Raw genomic sequence first — 21,086 nt, 5'->3', positions numbered from 1 at the left:
TTCGATGTCTACATTTCCTCCAGACAGTGCAGTGTAATTATTTTGCCAGGTTTTACAGAAATGAGTGTATTATACATGGATAGAAGGTAAACAGGATTTCAGACTATGACGATGTGTGTGCATGTTCTCTAAAAGATTAAAGGGAACAGCTGAACGCTGAGTATAAATACATGTTCATTTTACAAATGGAATATAAAAACCCTCTGCCATTTCGTGTTTGCGTTTTTCTAATAGGCAAGGGTGGCAGACATCTGAAGGGCCCATCGTGTTTCAGCCTCCCTTTGCTCCCGGTGCAGCAGCAACAGCTGAGACTGCAGAGGGCCTCTTGTGCCATCTCCTGGTTACAGCGAGACTTCACAGCCACAAAGCTGCCACACAAAGGAAGGGAAGTGGTAGCACTTTAGCTGAGGCAGTGATAGAATCAGGTTGGAGAAAACCTCGAAGAGCATCGAGTCCAGCCCTTAGTCCAAGTTCACCACTGAAGCATGTTCCTGAGTGCCACATGTACACAGGAACACTCCTGGGATGGTCACTCGGGTCCTGGCAGCTGAGAGGACTCACCCAGCACACGGATGGTGCATGGCACGATCGGCCTCTACTGCCCCTGCTGCTGCTTTTAGCATCAAGTCACTTTTCCACTGCATTAGCATATGCATAGAAAGGAAATTCAGCATCCCTCTACAACATCTTTGACATAAATTCTAGCAACTCATCCCACAGCATCACCTACTTTTGGTACCTATCAGTGGAAGAATGCAAGTAAACCCCTGAAAACTGAAGTGACTGGAATATAATTAAATTAATAATCAAATTAATATAATTCCCTGATTGCAGGTAAGTATTTGAATTAGTGCCCAATTTACTTTACTGAAGATCCCTACTGAGTCCCCTCTCCCTTCACAGGAACAAGAAGGCCTGCACTTATGACAGTTTTATCTCACTTGTTCTTAAAAATTCACAGGAAAGCAGATCTCAGAGGTGTGTTACAGATGAGTAACCTATTCCACTGCTTCACAGGAAGCTTTCCAATGTAAAAACTGAAACAAAATGAGCCTTGTTTCAAAATAAACAAACCCTCAAAAGCCCCTGCAGCTACTAAAATTTTTACAGCAACATTTCACATTCACAGGTCTGCTCAATCCAATCATGTCTATGTAAGTCCAGTTCTTTCAGTCTTTCTCAGTTTATGATTCTAAACATACTTATTGTGGTCCTCTACTCTCTCTCATTTTGGCTGTATGTATCCTAGCTGCAGTGCCCAAATGGTAAAGTATTCCTGCTGACGCTTCTCTATTGCCAAACAGAGCAAAATAATTACCTTCTGTCATGTGCAGCTCTCATGTAGTACACCTCAGGTCTCCTACCCCCACCTTCTTTTTTTCTTTTTACAAACTGTACACATGAATTCCTATTCAGCTTGTGATCTGTTATGGTCCCCAGAGATTTTTACTGAAGCTCTGTAGTGATTTTTCATTTAATATTTATCCTTCAAAACCGTAAGACCTGAAGCTGAAATTTAAACTGTTATCATGATTCTTGTGAGCTCTAAGCTTGTATGTTATATAAGTGTGCTTTCCATCTCACCTTATATTTCAGCAATACAATTCACAGACATTCCTACACGTTCCATACAGTGTAGGCTGGGAGAACACTGCCTTATGGTAATCCTGGATAGTTTGCCTCCCTCATCAGAGTATGGAGAGTCCCAAGCAGGTCTTCTCTTGTTGTTACTGTGACTGCAACAGTTCCCTTCTCAGCACCTGGGTGTGTTGAGCACCGAGCATGTTTTACCTCATTACTGTAAGGTAGAATATTTTGCTTACCCCCATCTGCACGGGTGCAAGGTGAAGGCCATCTGCAGGTCTTGGAATTCAGACAGCAGCACCTGCATTACATAGGGCAGCTAATGAGCAAAACAGGACATTGCATATGTATGAAATGTTAAGTAGCACGGATTTCTTTACTCACCCCCACAGCACTTTCCCTGGACCTTCACTCCTGAGCAGGGCTCCAGTGCTTTGGGTCCTCATTTCATTTGTGGTCCAGGATTCCCACTGTGGGAACGCTACTTTTGATAAAGCCAAAGCACTCACTTATTTTGTGTCTTGTCCCTGAAGGATCTGCACCTGCTTTTCACTCATAACATTTGGATAGTCCTAACCCCACTCAATTCACTTTCACAATTCAACAAGCATGTTAATTACCTCTGAAATGATGTATTAATCAGTTGTGTATTCACCTTAGAGGCCCATCATCTGAATCTGAGTGACCAAATATATAATCAGGCCAGGAGGAGCTGTTGTCAAAGCATTTATTGACTTCAACGTATAACATGCTGGTTTTATCTCTTGGAACAGTTACCTTGACCATTAAGTCATTTAAAAATTACTTCATGGACAAAAACATGTCAGCCTTTTAAATTAGTCTCTATGCTTGCAGATTTTCATACAGCTTTTTCAGTAACTCTTCTAGTGTTAAAGTTTTCCTGGCTGATTCTCTGTCATTCTCTTTACCTTGCCTTTCCACTCATTCCTGTGGTCTTGCCCATTTTTAAAAAGTAGTATTATTTTCTGGTTCTCTGGGAACTCACTTATTCTTCCTCAATCAAAAACACAGTAATTCCAATATTATTTTCCTCCTTATTATTATAGAACAGATTTAATCAGAAGTGAATGTCATGATATATCTAATTAGCTTGATAGCCTCTGTCCCGCATTCCTGGTTAACTTTGATCATGACAGGCATTGTTTAGAGGGGAGGCAGTGGAACAGCAAGCAGTCCAGGCTTTTTTACCATCTCATACTTGCCTCTTCTGGTAAGCAGAGAGCTCTTATTGTGTAACAGAAAAATATTGAAAAATCTGTTTTTATTGTTTTGCTTTTCCCTTGCTGACAAAAATTTTTTATGTGTCCACTTTTGTTCCTAACCTGCTATGCTGTTCTTTTATATTTGTTCTTGATAATGTAGCTGTCTTGTTTCTACTTTCACCTCCCAGTATTCTTTTCTGATTTTTTCAGGTAATTGATGAGCCCCTAACACAGCCACAGTGCTCTCTAAGTTTTCTTTCCTTTGCATGTGGATAGACTGTTGTTATACTTAAAATATACAGCCTTAGAAACTCTTCTTAGAAACTCTCAGCTCTCTTGAACTTTTCTTTGTGTTTTAACTCCTTCCCCAGGACCTCAATTCAATTCCTTGAATTAGCTGAAGTTTGCTTTTTGAAACCCAGTGTTATTATTCTGCTTCTTTCATGTCTTTCTTTCCTTTGAATCATGAACTCTGATGTCCCACGGTAACTTTCATCTTGATTGCTTTCCACATGCAGATTTTCAACAGTTTATCTATTAAACTCTGTAAAATCTTAAACAGTCAGATTATTCCCTATGGTTCCAGCACTAGCTTATATACACAAAGCTCTATCTGAAGTGTGCTCACACCGGGCTCACAGCAAATCATATCCTGGCTGTCATCAGAGGGATAAGAAGGTGAAGTGGGTAAGGATGTGAGCACAGTGTACTTCAACACATCCCCTGGTCTGGAGAAACAATAAATGAGAGACTATTTGTGACATTTCCAGACATCATCCTTGCAATTTTCAGATGCAGCCTAGGATATTCAGTATTTCATCAGTTTAGCTGATTAAACATCAAAACACAGTTGTTTGGCACTCCATTGAGTTCTCCACATATTTCCCTAGGTTTCAGTCCATTATTTTTTATTTAAATAAACTGATTTTGGGGGATTTTTTATTCCCAAGAATGGTCTTTAAGAGAATTATCCAACCTTTGACCTGTGGTTTACCTTCATGGAGAAAAGTTACTTTGCTCATGTCTGTGGATCTGTGCTCTCATCTCAGGAGTCATCTGTTCTTTTCCACCTTTTATTTTCAAGTCCTTTGCCCTTTCACTTCCTTGCATCAAGAAAATGAGAACTAGGAGATATCTTGAAGGGATATTAAGACACGTCTTCCTCAGAAAACCCAAACTTCTTCCAAGGGGAAACTTCTTCCCTTTTCCCCAGAAAACCCAATAATCCTAGTCTATGACTGTGCAGCTGACTCTCCTGGAATTTTGCTACTTAGGTGAATAATTTACTACTGTTACTGTTTATGAATTTTATCACATATGACGGCAAATAAGCATCTATTTGCAGAGTTGTTGTCATTCATTTATAGATTAAAAACAGCCACATTAAAAGTTTCTTCAAACTTGTTTGCTGCAGGAATTTTTAAGTAGGAATTCAAAACAGGAAATTGTTCATTCTCACATGTATTTTAGAGGGTTATCAGGCTATGAAGTCACATAAAAATCTCCAATGAAATATTCCACCATAAAATAGTAATTTATTGGTACATAATAATTACAAGATCTTTTGTAATGAAAAAACTCCCAAAATATCTTTATAGTCCAAACCATAGTGAGGGCAGTGTCTCACATTTATAATAACTTCATGAAGGCAAAAATATTTATAGGTGAAGAATTTCTCCTAATCAGTCAAATCCCAAAGATGACCACTCAACTAAGTTTGATTTATAGGACTTTAGTTTTCAAATATTGTTCAAACCTGCATTTCCAATGCTTTGAGGGTCTGTTAAAGCTCAGCATTCATTTAAAACAAATTATTTATAAAGGATATTTTGAGAAAAAAAGACTTTCTGAAAAAAAAAAAAAAGATAGTTCTAAACAGAACACTTGGAATTTAAACAAGGTTATGCTTTGGGGTGTATTTAAACAAGTATGAAGGAGAAATATAAGTTATCTGCACTCTTTCCACCATCACAATATCAAGGATTGTAACGCTCAGCTGTATGTTTAACACTGAAAAAACTGGTGGCTTCCACCCCTTTCTAACTATAACTTAGTTATTTTTTAATTTACAAACTTTCCTCAAGTTTTAATCCTTTGCAAATCACATTGAATACTCACAGAAATGCTGTCTCAATGCTTATGAAACCAATGCAATACACAAAGCCAAGTCCAGAAGTGGTGGAAAATTTTCTAAGGAAAAGAATTTGTCAGAATCATGAATCAGTGTTGATTCATTAATTCTATGCCAGCTCCTTGGTTTGCGATTCTACAGAATGGTTCATAGGTCCAATTGAGTTCCATCCCTGTTTCCTGCCAGGCTTCTGGAGGTGTTGGAGCTGAAAACCTGATTTCTAACAGAGCTGGTGTAAGAGGGACACACTTCCCAGCTCTCTCATAAAGAGGAGTGAAAACCCCAGGGATCCTGAAGGCAAACATCTGCCTAGGGCACCAATACACAAAGCAGCTGTAAAGTCTCCCAAGGAGCAGACTTAATTTCATAATTCCATAGGTCACTGTTTGAAAAATAAACATAAAAGCAAGATGAGGGGATTGTGGAAATAAATGAGAAAGAGCTAGGACAGCTGGTGGCAATTGTGGCTTAAAGAACAAATTCAAATATTTTTCCCCAAAAATTTGACTTTGGAACAGAAGCACAGGGCCAGACTGCAAAGTCCCTCATTCATGGAGTATAATTACTGATGCCAATAATATTTTACCAACTAGATTAAAATGAACGTATTTCTTTGATATATTTTGTCCCATTTTTTTTTTCTTAAAGGACATTCCTCACTAAGAAAAAAAAAAAACTTGAGCTCAACCCTTACTGCTTGTTAGTCATAAATGAGCAGCACAGTTATATGCTAGATGCAACTTTCTTCTGAAATCTGTGTCATGTAAGATGCACACACCTCAGTGTTCATGGACAAAACCAAACCAATTTCCTTGTAAAGAAGTGAATTTTTTTTTTCATTAGTTATTAATATTTGTTGCTGTGGTTGTTGTGGGGTGGTGCCTAAACACAAAATCTGAAATGTCTGATTGATGGAAACACCCCAAAGTAGTACCATAACTCAATACTATGCATTAATACCAATATAAAGTTTGATACACGGAAGCACTTTACAGAAGACATGAGCTGATTTTTAAAATCTTGTATAGCACCAGTTATTGTTATAGAATAAACAATATTTTCTAGATGTAGTAACACAGAGCTAAGAAATACACGAGCTAATTCTCATGAATGCAAAATATAAATGATAAAATTCACAAAAGCAATTTCAAAAGTCTGACTGGTAACTGTATAAAATGCATTTATTAAGATCATGTGATTAGCAAGTCTTGTGGAGTATTTTACATTAGTAAAACTTATGCTACTTAAAATTTTACTGTCATTCAAAGGCAAGGTGTAGGTTTAAGCGAATGGTAATTTTTAATTGACAAAACCCCAAATAACTACTAACAAAACCAATTATTTAAAATAAATGCATACAGATAAAATATGTGAAATGTATGTCCAAAGATAACGTTATTATTAACATTCTTAAATCATAAAGGTAGGAGGCAAATAGTTAATGTTTTCCCATTTGACAATTTTTAGAGAAATAGAAACACGATTTACTTCCTTAAGGGTAAGTCAGAATACTATAATTAATGACACGTTAAACCTACATATGGTAAATAAAATAAATCATATTAAAAGTAGGACAAAAGCAAGAAAACCCTGTTGAGGACTGAGTTTGTCAATGTTTAAACCAATAAGAGCCAAAAGTTAGTAGTATTGTATTAGTAAGAAAAAGTAACAGTATTTAAAGGAAAGTATGGCACACCGTGTTTTTACTGAGGAAGACGAGAAAGGGTTGAGATGTAATATTGCTGTTACTGACAAAGAAAAGGAGAAGCCTTCCTCTTACACATTGAGAAAGCTACAGTTTAGCATGTGCACATGCATTTCTGTCAAACACAACAGTACAACTGCAAAATAGCAGACATGTCCACACTCCTATTTCTTACATTGTTATCCTTCTCCATCACTAACACTTGATGAGATATTTAGTTCACATCTGCCTTTCACTCCTCTCAAAACATTTTAGTTTTTTTAAACACAGTTCTAAGCAAATCACTTTCAGAATAGTGCTTAAGCATGTCTTGCCCTTCCCTACTTTTCACTCAACACTACCATTGCTCCCTCTGGTAGAAATAATTGTATTTTGAACTGATTTTTAGCCTTAACATTCTGGCCCTGCATAAACCTGAGTAGCTCAATAAATTTTCTAGCAATAGCAACACATTTCATGGCCATTTAGAAGGTCTTGTAAGTATAAGCTCTATGAATAGGTTAGCACCACAGTTTTACAAGTTGCAGATCCAAATTTCACATGGTTATCTTGTATTGGATGCTGCTGGAGCACTGTGATCTACGAAAACAACCTCAGGAGCAAAAGCCATACTCAAATGAGCAGACAGACATAAATTGGCAAAGTGACTCTTGTGCCAAATACAGATGAACAAAGCAATTTCACATTTACTGTCTTCACAATGCCAGGAGTGCAGAAGCAGAGCAATGAATTGGTAATACTTACATCCAGATCTTACTTTCATTTGGAAACAGGTTAGTCTGATGACTTTAAAATCAAACTAAAAAAAAAAAAAGTTGAACGATAGCATTCTTCTCCTACCTTGGTAGGAGAAATAGGCAGCCAATTATTTATGCCAGTTACAGTTTTCATAATACACAACATAAAAGCAAGACACACCAACAGTCAATGCATTAATAGCAGAGGATCTGTGTTTCTGAATTATATGCACAATGTGACAGGATATAAGTGTACTGTGTTTATATAAAAATAGATTCAATATTTAATGAACTATGTTTTGAACTCTCCTAGGCCAGCTTGGCAACAGAAGCTGGTATCTTTTGGATATTGTTTTTCAGGCTAATTAATTATTTATGCTAAAGACGAGTAACAAAATTAATAAGCCTTTTCATCTATACTCTTTAATTTTATCTCTGTTTTTATTCTTTTGATCTGCCATTCAGTTGCCAGTGATTCAAATCTCATAAGTCAGCATTTTATAATTCCATGTTATGAATATAATAATTTCAACTTGAGAAAGTATCTTATGTTGCTTCACTTAAGTACTTTCTTGGAAGTAGGTCCAGTAGATGAAGTCAAGTCAATCCAGTTTTACAGTCTAGACCCAGAACAGAACAGATGAAACATAAATAATTACTGAAATGTTGCTTTCATCCTGCGCAGTGTGTCCTGAATTTTTCGAGAATGTTTTTCTGCTGGTATCTGATGGAAGTTGGCACAGTTGTCAGCTGCCAAGGCAGAAATGTCTGCATCTTTAAAACGAGTTATTCTTTGTCTGAGGTAAGACTGAAGCTTGAAATCTGGTGCATATGTGTAAGGATTCTCTTGAAAGGCATGAACTTGGCTCACAACTTTTGCAATATTTCTTGTAAGAGAATATGGTAAAAAAGATTAGTTTGTTTTACTGATGATAAAAACAAAAGCATAAACCAAAAAACAAACCTTGAAGGAAATTCAAAGGCATCCAGCATTTTATTCTATTGTATATGTACCTCTAGTTACATGTCTAAACAAATTAAACAATTTGGACTGTTAATTGTGAAATGCTGCATTAGCTCTCATTATCTCATTAGATGATAATATAATAAAAAGCATAGGTGATATATGCACAGAATTAAAATAATTACCTAAGTTTAGCCCACTTGTGAGCTCCATTTGTCATTGTGAATCCTCCAGTTTCAAGTTGCTGGACATGCATAGCCAAAACATGGGCTGACGGAATTGTTGGAAGAGTTTTGAATCTGTCTCCTTCCATCAGGCATAAGCTGTCACTTTTTAAAAACACCTAGTTAAAAAATGCACACAGATTAATCTCACATTAAGTTTTGGGGAAGGTTTTACAAGTTTTCCATGTACGTAACACTATCTATTTATTTGCCATGAATATTAACTTTTGGCACTGAAGTTGAAGACAACGCTATGAATTCATCTGGTGGCAAACTTTTTAAACTACACTAATAAAGTAACTTTAATCAAAAGATATTTCATACCTAATTTCAATTATTCTAAATCACATGCAAAACTGCATTTTAAAATCTCAATGTTTCAAAATTGTACACATCAATAAAAGAATGCCTATAATAAAATAGGCATTTAAGATTTTTCAGAACACATTACAGCTGCAAAGCTTCTGCAGAAATTTTCTAACACAATGTAGCATATCTAATGTTTAAGCTTGCTTTTGAAATTTTAATTTGTCACACAGGACACATGTTAACAAAATACTGAGATTAAAATTTATGTAAACTCTTGGATTAGCAGTAAAAAGTCTTCAATCAAATTAAACTCCCAATTAAAGTAATAATTATGGTTTTCATCCTGCAGAGACACCCATTTAAGCAGATCTTGCACCTTCTCCAACCCCAAAGATGTAATTTTGCATTTAGAACTTATTATACTATACCTCAACAGCCTTGAGCTCCTCCATTATCTCAGCTACTTTTGCAGGTAGAATTTTCCAGGCCTTACAATAAAAGAGAAAATATATTTTTTTCACATTAGTGTCTATATTGGAACAAGATTATATTAAGCAAAATGGTTAGAGAACAGAGTCCCAAACTTACTGGCAACTGTCGTACAATAAGGTTTTCCAAGCCTGCTAGGATTTGCATTGCAGTAGCAAAATTTCTTTGTTCATAGCAGCATTTTGCTATGAGAAGAAATTTTGATAACAAGCTCACCTGCCGCTGGAAAAAAATTAAGATATATAATATACAAATATACATAGTAAATCTACATAATAAAATTAAATGAGAAGGAAGAAGAGGTATTTCCTTTTTCAATTTGTTATCAAAATCGCTGTAGTAGCATTTCCCTTCACACAGTTTTTCCCTTCCTGTTGCTCAGGTGTCCTTGAAGAAAGTGGGACCTGTATTTCCCTCAGACAATCCATTTCTTACATTCTGTTGGATTTTGACACCTGCTACTAAAGAGCATCCAAGACCCTCCTTGTGACAACAAACCAAATTGTTAACTGCCCACTCACAGGTGTATTTCAGACTATTTCAATTTTGCTACATAACATCATAGATAATGACAAATACATAACTGTTTCGTAGTTAATAATGCAATAAACAATGACAAACCTTAGTTGTGTGACATGTTACAATTTCAGCAGCAACCCAGGTGCTGATACTGTCTGCATTTTTCAATAATTGCAGAAGGTACTGGTCTTGTATGCAGTTCGACAGAAAAAGATTACAGACTTTAAGTGAAACTGTCTCAGTAGAAACTGCCCTAAGGAAAATACAGAAAAAAAAGAGGCAAAAATAATTCTGGCTGATACTGTATTTTTAAAGAAAACCTTGATTGTGAAGATGTCAACTTCTAACCATTTAAAATAATTTTGCATTGCTTGGCATCTTGATTTTATACTTCATGATGTATGTAGTGAGCCATGTTACTTTTTCTTCCTTATAATTACAAGGTAACTATATCTGATTAAAAAAATAAGCTCATACAGGATACATTTCTGTACATAAAAACACTTTCACCACTCATTAGTGCATAAAAGCCCAGCCAATCTGACACAAAATAACAGCCAGACTCAAGAACTGCAGCCACATAAGAAATTGAGCCTCATATCAAGTGGCACCACAAGTTGTTTCCCATGACTGAACCCCAAAATCTGTATAAACCTTGGCCATTGAACAATCTGAGTTCATTCCCCACCCTTAGAAGCAAAAATCTACCATAGGCAGTGCAATTAACAACTACTAATTAGAAGCTAACTGAATCCACTGAGTATGTAAGAAGTAGACCATCATAAAAATAATTAGGTCTATGTGGTTGGATGAAAACATTAATTACTGATGAGCAAATAATTTAAGTAGGTTGGTAATCACTCCAGTAACTATAGGAAAATTCCCGTGTATCTCTGAATACCAATAATTCATCTCCCTAACATACAGAAGGAACATTGTACAGGGAAGCTGTGGAGTCTCCATCCACCTTCAAAACCCAACTGCACACAACCCTGGGCAACCTGGTCCAGCTGACCTTGCTTTCAGCGGGGGGTTGGACTACATATCTTGAGAGCTCCCTTCCAACCTCAGCTACTCTGTAAGACTGTAAATGTCTTTGAGATTTTATATACACATTCATGACACAGATCTACTTCAGAACCCATGACACTTTTTCCCTGCCAAAAATGAAACCTTTCAAGCAACCCCCAAAACAAGTTCTTATAAATAAGAACTTTTAGCCTCAACTCATTTCAGATTTCAAATAAATCACCTGGTAAATGTGGCCTTCCACATACATGCATGTGCATAGGTACATACCCATAACCTCATATGAATTCTCCTGAAATTAAATAACCCATATAAGCAGGCTACCTAGCCTGTAAAAAAATATTCAGTATTTAAATTGTTTCTCTGTTTCTGGCCGCATTAAAAGTGAAACACTCTAAGTTATTGTGCATCAACAGAATCAAAGGGTAGTTAAAATAAGCAACTTACTTTGGTACAGCAACACATTTATCTTTAACACCAAGTGCTCTGGAATTTAGGAAGTGTACTGGATGACATTTATTAAATACTTCCTAAACAAAAAAAAAGCAAGATATATCTGCTGTTACTTCTAACAGTTCTTTTAAAAATGCTCAGAAATAAAAATGACAGAGTATGGTCCTCCTCCCACCCCAGCAGCATGAATTATGAGAGGGATCACAGCCTAAGAATAGCATTAGATATTCTAAATTTCACTGTAGAGATTTCAAGAGAATAGTTTTAATTCAAAGTCTTATAAAATAGTATAACATCAGCTTGAAACAAGGTTGGGAAATGGTAAAGAAAGAAGAGAAAGAGTAAGAAGATAGGTATTATTTGTACTTCCAAATAAACCGAAGACCTTTGTACCTGTTGCAGCAGTGTCAGCTGCCAGCAAAGCTGCTGGGCACTGCACTCCATCAAGAGAACTGGTCCCACTTCATCTGCTCTAGCTAAGGAGACTGAGGATTTTCCTGTGAAACTGCTGCAGCAGGGCTTTGGCAAAACTGCTGAACTTGTGTGCAGTCGCTCTCTCTGATATTGTGCAATTGGTCCCATACCTTTGGATAACTTCCAGTAGAAGTTCTGTAGAAAAAATAAATGTAAGGTTACAACTTCTCTAAAACAAACTCTAAGTTTCCCCTTGATGTAACTTTCAAGAAAGTGTTATGAGAAACACCTTTGTGCATGCAAAACTCTTCAGCTAACCTTCAAGGTTAGCCCAGAACAAATTGGTTTACTCAACACTGCTATTTTAAGCTAATATAATATGCACAGTGGATGAGTCTAAGCAGGAGGTTGCCAGATCTCAATCAACAATCAGTGTTTCAAACAAGCCTTTGTGTATTCAAGCTTGCTGCCATAAAATATTTTACTTCTTTTTGCTCAGAATCAAACATCTCTTTCCAAGAAACAGTTGGTTTTTCATTCTCTTCCCTTCTTCCATTGTCCATTATCATTACTGTGCAGTGACAATAAAAAAAGTCCATGTTCCTCTACTCTGTTTGCCCTTTCTTCGCTGAATCCCCAGTATACCCATGGAGTTGTGCAACTTTATCACGTGGCTGATGTTTAATTCAGCTTGCAAATTATTGATACATTTGACTTCCACATGTTGTTTTGGTCACTCTGTAAAGAGATCTGTTTTTGGGAAAAGCCTGCAGTATGTTCTGGTTTCTGGGCCGTAGAACACAATAAAATAGTAAATACAGACAAAAGTTCAGACAAATTCTTGCTACGAGCTTTGAAGTTCTAGCAGGGAACCTCGTAGCTCCTGCTGTTTTCTTGTGTTTATAATCTTACAAAGATGCCTAATAAAAAGCATTAATGGTTGACAAGGGGGCAAAGGTCTCCTAATAACTATAAGTCACATGCTAGTGTCAACAGTGAAGAGTTCTACTCTCAAAATTTTGATTATCTGATCTGTGATTACTGAAACAGCTATCAGGAGTTAAAACTTAAGATTATTGCCATGGTTACAGAACTGTCTGAATCTCACATATTTTCAAAAGAAAATTTAAAATGCATGTACATAATTCTTACTAAGTAGATCTGGACTCTAACTTAGGACACTTCTGGTTTTGTCAAAACATAATATTTGGAAATGTGCTCCATGCACTGCAGTCTGAAGAAAAGACACACCTTTCTGGAAACATCTTCTGAGAGCTTTTTACATAGGGAATGTAATGTTTTTCTGCCTTCCTCACTTTCCTCTTCACGTTTGTGCACACCAGAGCACAGATCAGCACTGCCACTTTTCCTGGCAGAGGCGTCCTCGAGCAGCGACAACAAGCGCTCCCCGTAGCCATTTAATGAAGCAACCTGGGAATGCAAAATAGGCTAACAGAACACAGAACTCAATTTCCCAGAAATTATAAGCAAGTTGCAATACAGTTTTAAGATTCTTACCTGTCCAAAACCAGACATACTGAACACAGCTGTCAAATACAGCATTATTTTTCTTTTATTTACTTTAATTGTACTTAGAGTAGCTTTTTGTAATAACTATGTTACATATCCCATAACTGACTTAGTTTTTTTTTTTTTTTCTTAAAGGATCTACTGAATTCTGAATTACCTTGGAAGAAATAAATTCTTTTAGGGTACCCAGAAGATCAGTATTTGTTGCAAAGTCTACACTGTAACAGTCTTCAATCCATGCCTGCAGGATGTAGAAACTGCGGTTACATATTTTGGTAAGGAACGTGGAAGGATCCAGGCTTGCACTGGTGAGAAGAAAAAGAAACTTTACAAAATTGATATCCAATTCAAATTTAAAAATAAACATTGACAAAACCCACAAGTTTTATTTGGTATTTAATGTAGAATCTTAAATTCCTAAATTTCATGTCTCTAGAATCCATGGCTCTATGGAAACAAAGTTGAGGTTGTAATTACTACCCATTAGTGGATAACTGGTAAAAGTGAGAAGCAAAACTGAGAAGTAAGCACATTGTCAGATGCAGCTCTTACTCTCATTTTGCTCTCACTTGTTAAGAGAATCTTACAAAAACAAACAGCAAAATTATTTTAATTAAGCAGGACTTTTTAGAAACAGCTATTTGTTATTGGGAGGAAACTCAATTGTGTTTTGATAATGTTTTTCATGGGAATTTACTGTACCTGGATAAAGTGCTGCTGATTCTATCAAGAAGAAACTGCAAAAATTCTTCTTGTGTGCAGAAATAGCGAAATGTGTAAAGAAACTGCTGTACATAACCTTCTAAAAAGGCATTTCTGTAAAGCACAAGAAAAACTTCAGACAAGAACACATCTTCAACTTGCATTCAAGTACAGCAACAGCAAAAAAATCTTCAAAATATCAAGAACAGGCATTTTAAATTCTCAAACTCTTCATAAAACCTTGGTTCTTTTTTAAATTATTTTTACACATTAAGTACTGTGATTGCCAACCCTGAAAGCATAATTTGTTTCATAAAGAGTTTCTCTACTTTCAATTTTATGAATAACCACTTTGACATTTCCATTATTAAGGCAAGTTGCAATTCTAAATAGTATAGAAGAACTAGTACATTTTCTTTTTTTTTCTATCATCTAACTTGATGCTGCTTTAAAGCATTTTTATTATAACAGCATAAGAAGTCGATACATTAAGCAAGAAAATATTCCCTGTAGCTCTAATTAGAGGAGTAGTACTTTAACAACAGAATACACTTATTATACACAGATTAAAAATGAGGGCATTTTATTTTTTTATACACACACACACTCTTAAGGTCTTAACACAGGTTAATTGTCTGTTCTCCCTATTGGCTTACAGCTGACCATGGAAGTTTGGGTTTGATGAATGTGGAAAGTCCAATTCCAAAACATTTCCTTCACTTTGTGCAAAATATTAACTACCAGGAAAAGCAGCACTCAGTGTAACTGGGTCTCAAGAGTCAGGATGAACTGGAAGAAGTAGCTGGGAGGAAGTTGCTCCCTCTACAGTGGCACAAGTCTGATGAAGCCTCTGGCAATTTCCATCCTTCACACTATTACAGCTTAGGTACCTTAAAACAACACTGCCCTCACTGGAGTTGAAGGACATCTCTGTCCCCCTTTAAACCCTGAGATAAGCCTGCATCTTGATCAGTGCCAAGGTCTGATTATTGGGGCAATAATCTGTAGAATCAAACCTAAACATTTTCATACCCAGACCTTATTAATAAGAATTACTAAATTATATGATTATATGCTTATTTGAAGAATTGTTGTACTGCTGGCAGTAACATAAAGTCTTGATTCCATGGCAACTATCAGAGCAAACCTCAAATAAGTAAAAGATAAAAAATTCAAAATTGCTAGTTTTTTATTTATTATCAAATACTTTTAATGAAAGCCAGCAGATCCTTTGACATTTTCATCTCCATTTCTGTAAATGAGTGTTCACAGAAATAACACAAACTTGATAGAAAAGAGGATAATTTATTAAATGTTGAGTAACTAGGATTTGTCACAGAGACAAGTTTTTCCTGATTTAGCAACTATGCTTCAACCCACTCCCAATTTATGTGTAAAATATACTATACCTAGAATATAAATAAGCCATCAAACCAAGTGGTGTACCGGCCTGCAGAACTCTCACTCCATTCCGACTGTTACACTGGTGTTTCTCTGTGTTATAGTACAGCAGCAATGATGATTCATCCACAGGTGCCATGTCCATGGTGTCAGCTTTCCCATTGTGAATGACTGTAGGCAGCACACAGGATTCCACACCCCACTGCTCTGCATACATCATCTGCTCAAAGAAGCAAGGCCATGATAAAACAAGAAATTAAAGAGGAAAATTCACACAAAATGTAATCAATTTAAAGACAAATTGCATTTCATGTAATTGATTTTTTTCAAGAATACTAGTAGCAATTACCTTTAATAATTCTTTTGGATCTTACTTAATTTGGCAGTTTGACACAAACCATTTCAAATTTCATATAGTGATCTCAGCAGCCAGTCACACTGATGCAGTAATGAAATGACAAATGAAGCACAAGTGAAATAAAGTCTGACTTGCCTGCACATATTTCTTTACCAGTTCAAGAAACTGCACTTTTGATTTCATCTCCTGTAGCTGTCCTCTCAGTTTGGGCAACACAGATTTAGTTTCAGCTCCTTTAGATTTAAAATGCATGGCATAAGAACATCAATGATTCAGATTTATAGAGCAGGTCCTTAAAAGTACCATGCAGCCATTTTATTACTGGCAAGTTGCTGTAATCTTACCTTTGCTTCTTCTTTCTTTCTGCAATAGTTTCTGGTAAAACTTTATGGTCTTTCTGTAATTTTTTGTCTCCATCATTAGCAATTGTTCTAGTTCCTATTTAAAAAGAAACAGGATTCTGATCAGAATTGTAAGCAGAGAAGTAAGAGAGAGAAGTTTTAGAAGAGAATTATTTTGTATGAAGAAGAAAGAACATCCAAACAGACAAGAATATGTTATTAATAATGAAAAGCTACCTTTCATACCTGCGTTTACAGGCAAGATACACCAGGAGTTACCTGTTGCCAGGAAAGCATTAGTGATGCCACAGTTCTACAAGTTAAGAACTGGAGCAGACTGTGTGTAAGTTTGTCTGAATTTGTTCACATAAATAGGCCTTTAGTTATAATTGCACTTATCTGGTTGTTTCAAGAGCATTTTTAAAATTTAAAATCAGAAGTAATCCAGAATAAAAATTTGTATGTTCTGAATTTAGTGCAGGCCCTAGAAACACTTTAAACAGCTGACCTATATTTGCAGCAAGAACTCAAAGTCTGACTGAAATCAATGGCTTCCAAACAAGTATAAGTACATGATATTATACAACCAGGTCAGAAGGCAGACAAGAGAGATGCTCTAGAAATAAAGGACATATAAATTTCAAAGTTCAACTTTCATATTTTCTATTTATGTGTTTCGCAAAATTGAAAAAAATAAACTAAATTTCTATAGAATTATGTAACTTAAGCAGTGAGTAGAAACAAAAGTATATCAGGCCCCTCAAAATATATAAATTTAAAAGTAAACATTTACATTTATAATTGTTTGCATATCAAAGGTTTCATTATTTTACCAGCCAGTAAAAATGGGCCATCCACTTTGGGTTCAGCTTCTGATTTATTATGAAACAACAAACATGATGTAGAGATGACTTTTGCACTTGGGTCCTAAGTTAACTATCAGTGACCCAGTTACATGAAACAGCATTTTAAATGCAGTAAGTTCACAGAATGCAGCAGACAACTCCCACAAGCAGAGTGATCAGAAAACACACAGCTCAGAGCTAACCTATCAAACAACAGATTGGCAAATAGGTTAGCTTGAATGGGATGGACTTGCTAGAAATTAATTTGAGCTTAAGAAAAACCTTCACTGTTTTTCAGAAAAGCTCAAAAGGTCTAACAACATAGTTCATTAGTATAGAGTCATAAAAGCCCCTTGGGTTTTTAAAAGGTACTCCTACAGAGGCATTACATAGAGAACAGGGAAAGCACAGGAAAGCTATTATCCAGATTCTAACTGGAAGCTGCTCACTTCTACTTCAAGGTCTGCTTTTGCTTCATCAATTAAAACAAAATCAAGGTGATTAAGAGACTATGTAAACAGAAAGGGAATCAGAAGGAGTGGCCATTTGGAATCCAGTGGACAAAGTAGTTTGTCCCCTTAAAAATCTGGGGTGAGAAGGAATGAAGTCAGAGGCAAATTCCCTGTCTATTCCGTAACATTTTCTGATTCAGATAGGTCTAGAGTATAAAAACTTTTGATGAAGCTCTATGCCTGTGCTGTGCTCCAGTCACAGCCATTCTTAGCTCTTTTCTACAGTATCACCACCATGGGTTTGGTGCAAAGGGCAGACAGACAGTGCTTTTCCAGTTAACTTTAAGAACAGAAAATGGGTTGTAGATTGGTGATTGCACATTTGTGTCAGCGTGCTTTATTTTGGAATACTATGCCACTCCTGTGGTTTATTGCTAAGACATGACAAATCCTGAGGACTTCAAACTGCTTAAGAGTCAATATTTAAAAAAATAAATGGTGTTTTGACTCACTATAACAGAACAACTTTTATACAATTTAACCAGCAAGATGTATCTTAATGATTTAAAATCAATATACTTACCACTTTTTTAGCATCTATATTTTGTGACTCACTTGATTTCTGCTTTCCAAGGTTTTTCAAGTAACTATGAACTTCTGAATCAAAACATTCAGCTCCATAAAATGCACTGCTCCAACCAGGACTACAGCCACAAAAGTCAGGTAGATTGGGAGATGCCAGGTAGCTATTTCCAGCTGTCTTTATCATGGCCTGTTCCTCTGAACTTGCATTTTCTTCTGCAAAGCCTGGACCACAGCTGTTGCTTTGCAAATGCTGTTGCTCTTTTGCTATGGGGATTGTACTCTTCCAAGTCAATTGTTTTTTGGTATTATCCAAAGGTGAGTCATCAAAATCCATTTCAACTAATGATGTTTTTATCATAGGCTCAGCATTCACGTCAAAGTCTGCTTCCCCTTTTCCTAAAGAAGGTATGTAGGGGAAAAGAAATAATGGTCATGTGCTGTTTATTGAACTTAAACATGACACATGCAAAACACTATTATGAGACTACCTATGTGCTCTAACAGTGGGTTTAGATGCTTATTGTGACTTTATGTTTTTTTCCTCAACTACACATTGTGAAATGATAAAGGTTAAAAACACTTCAGAACTATTAAGCAATAGTTAAACAATAAACTTCTGAAAAGCATGAAGTATTTTCCACGCATATGTAACAAGCATTTAAACAACACTGAGAAACTTTAAAACAGAAGTTAAATATGTCAGACCTAAGCACACACTGGTAAATGTTCAGCTTTTAAGTTTTTTTCCCATCTGTAAATCTTGAATCTTTCATTCCATACAGAGAAGGCAAGAATATTTGATATAGCCAATAGATGTTAAACTTTCTGCTCCTACAGGACTCAATCCACTGAGTTATGATGGGACTTTTTTTCAGTTGTAACAACTACTACCAGCCTTCAGGGACTGAGGTGACAGTCAAAGGTTGGTGTAATGTTGACAGGAGCATTTATACCTGTCAGAAGTCTCCCTTTTCACTTGAGCAACCCTCCAGGGCTTAGATATGCCACCTTGGAGTCAGACAAAGCTAATTTCCTGGTGCAAAGAAATCACATACTCCATGGTAAAGTCTGGCTCCACATTTGCAATCATTCTGAGCCAAAATGGAAAACTGTAATATTGAACAACAGCAGACAAGTGAAAAATTACAAATTTATGTTTTGCTATAAAGATGAACAATGCAAGTGTATAAGCCCTTCTGTAAAGCACACACATTTTCACTTTGTTCAAAACAGAGAAGTATCCAAGTTTAAATGCTGAAATTTGGATGAACTACTTTGGAAAAAACCTCACACTGATAAAACAGCAACCAAATAGAAGCTGTCCATCAATGCACCAAGCCTAGAAAGGGTAATGGTTTTGTTATAATATTAGGATTCACCAGTCCCAGCTCAGTTTTGAGGTCAGTTACTGAAAGATAGATATTTTGTAAACTTTCAATCACAAAGTGTGTCAGGAGAAATGGAAAACCCAAACTGAAGAAGTATAAATAAACAATCCACTTATATAGTAGACACTAGAATATCTACTCAAACACAAGAAAACCACACATAGCAGTTACCATCCTTAGGGTTTTCAACAGAGACATCTGTTAAAATAAAAGTAAGTAAAAGTAAATGACATCCCACAAAATAACATTGGGTTATATGTAAGCTTTATATAAAATATATTTATGTCCTTAAGGCATTGATAGTGTTCAGATTCAAATGAAAATGTTAAAGGAGACTGCCTTCCTGAAGACACGAGCAAAGTGTCTCAAAGCTTCTGTCACTGATAGATTCCCAGCACTCACAAAGATCTAGAAACATGAAGTCCCTTCTCACCCTCTGTCTGATCACTGCTTGCCAAAAAGCTTTCAGATTTCTTCACATCTTGGAATATATTGTCGCATTTTGCTTCATCTGCCTCAGTTATGCTGCAAACACAAGGAGACAGGAAAAATTAGTATTTCCTATACTTTTATATTTACATCAGTAAAATGAAATCTTACAAGTGACTCTATCATGCACATAAAAGGCTTCATAGCATTTATCTAATTCCTAAATTTTTCATGTTCAGCTGCAGTTATTTTACAAGAAAAAAAAAAAAGTTCAAATGGCTATTCAAGCACAATGAGATATTTTCCTGTACAGCATTTGGCAAAACTCCAACAAGAAGGATCAGAGCACACACAGACAGAATGCATAACTACAGACTGCAAGTTCCTGTAGTGGGTTTTTCACTCAGGATTCAACCTCTGGATAAAACTGACTCTAAGTCATTCCTAGTTAGAATCATAATCATAATCTTAAGTCAAAGAAGCTAACACTGAAAAACTGCTATAGTCTTTGTCAAACTAATGTTAAGTAAGCAGTGTCTGAGAGATATTTTAAGACAGGCCTTGCATGTGATGTAAAAGCTAGACCTGCATTTTTCTCTGGATAATAAATGATGTTCTCTGTCAAAAACTACTTTGTAACAAAAGTTAATGTACAGGATAACCCTTCATACATCTCAGTAATTCAGCTGCGACCACTCAGGTTTCTCCTAGCACTGAACATTGGGGAACTAAGGGCCTAACTTCCAACCAATTTTCAATATCTCCTTAAAAATCCCAACTTAAATGGGAAATAGGCCAGCATACCAAGGTTGGGTATTTGGAGGTCATAATCTATTATCTCTGAAATTTGCTGTAAGGATTACACACCTTTCAACAATGAAGTTTTTCTAAACTGTATCTACTAAGCTTCTTTGTCAAAACTTGAAATTTGTAGTTCCAAAAACCCCCAAATTAACTTTGACACAAACTGATCACATTTTTCAACAGTCTTCAGCAAGACACTTTTACAAAAGTGTGCTACATTTGGAGGCTGCAGTAAAATAAGAATTTAAAAATTGTTTTTCAGGTAGATACATGTGTCAGTGAAAATTAAATAAGAAAAATGAGAAATAAATTTAGCTGGTTTTTGTCACCTAACAGGCTACTTACAAAACACTGCTAGGAGGAACACTGAGTCAAATTAAGCCAGTTAAACAAATATTTTCTAGCAAAGTTTAATTAATTTCCTTTTTCTTGGGTGTGATTAGAACACATAAAGAACTAATACCAAACAG

At 36.0% G+C, this 21,086-nt stretch overlaps 1 protein-coding gene across 3 annotated transcripts in view; it reads right to left on the bottom strand.

Moving 5' to 3' along the window:
* Positions 1 to 4,363: 4,363 nt before the first annotated feature.
* Positions 4,364 to 21,086, bottom strand: part of KNDC1 (kinase non-catalytic C-lobe domain containing 1) — a 61,112-nt gene continuing 44,389 nt past the window's right edge. The window contains exons 16-31 of one of the 3 annotated variants that reach the window (XM_053984032.1): positions 19,817 to 19,908; positions 17,994 to 18,391; positions 16,117 to 16,210; positions 15,908 to 16,005; positions 15,423 to 15,634; positions 14,014 to 14,127; positions 13,469 to 13,616; positions 13,033 to 13,212; positions 11,761 to 11,976; positions 11,362 to 11,444; positions 9,988 to 10,138; positions 9,466 to 9,588; positions 9,306 to 9,365; positions 8,530 to 8,687; positions 4,926 to 4,997; positions 4,364 to 4,654 (exon numbers count right to left, since the gene is read on the bottom strand). In XM_053984032.1, coding sequence (XP_053840007.1) covers positions 4,609 to 4,654; positions 4,926 to 4,997; positions 8,530 to 8,687; positions 9,306 to 9,365; positions 9,466 to 9,588; positions 9,988 to 10,138; positions 11,362 to 11,444; positions 11,761 to 11,976; positions 13,033 to 13,212; positions 13,469 to 13,616; positions 14,014 to 14,127; positions 15,423 to 15,634; positions 15,908 to 16,005; positions 16,117 to 16,210; positions 17,994 to 18,391; positions 19,817 to 19,908 — 2,245 coding nt within the window. In that variant the 3' untranslated portion in view covers positions 4,364 to 4,608. Of the gene's footprint in view, positions 4,655 to 4,925; positions 4,998 to 6,101; positions 8,268 to 8,529; positions 8,688 to 9,305; positions 9,366 to 9,465; positions 9,589 to 9,987; positions 10,139 to 11,361; positions 11,445 to 11,760; positions 11,977 to 13,032; positions 13,213 to 13,468; positions 13,617 to 14,013; positions 14,128 to 15,422; positions 15,635 to 15,907; positions 16,006 to 16,116; positions 16,211 to 17,993; positions 18,392 to 19,816; positions 19,909 to 21,086 lie in introns of those variants that run through there. The other 2 variants (XR_008438166.1, XM_053984031.1) reach the window with 2 other exon arrangements.

The sequence above is a fragment of the Vidua macroura genome, chromosome 8 (genome assembly GCF_024509145.1).
Source record: "Vidua macroura isolate BioBank_ID:100142 chromosome 8, ASM2450914v1, whole genome shotgun sequence".
Lineage (NCBI taxonomy): Eukaryota > Metazoa > Chordata > Aves > Passeriformes > Viduidae > Vidua > Vidua macroura.
The sequence above is the reverse complement of the archived record's forward strand: the minus strand, read 5'-3'. Positions and strand labels throughout refer to the sequence as shown.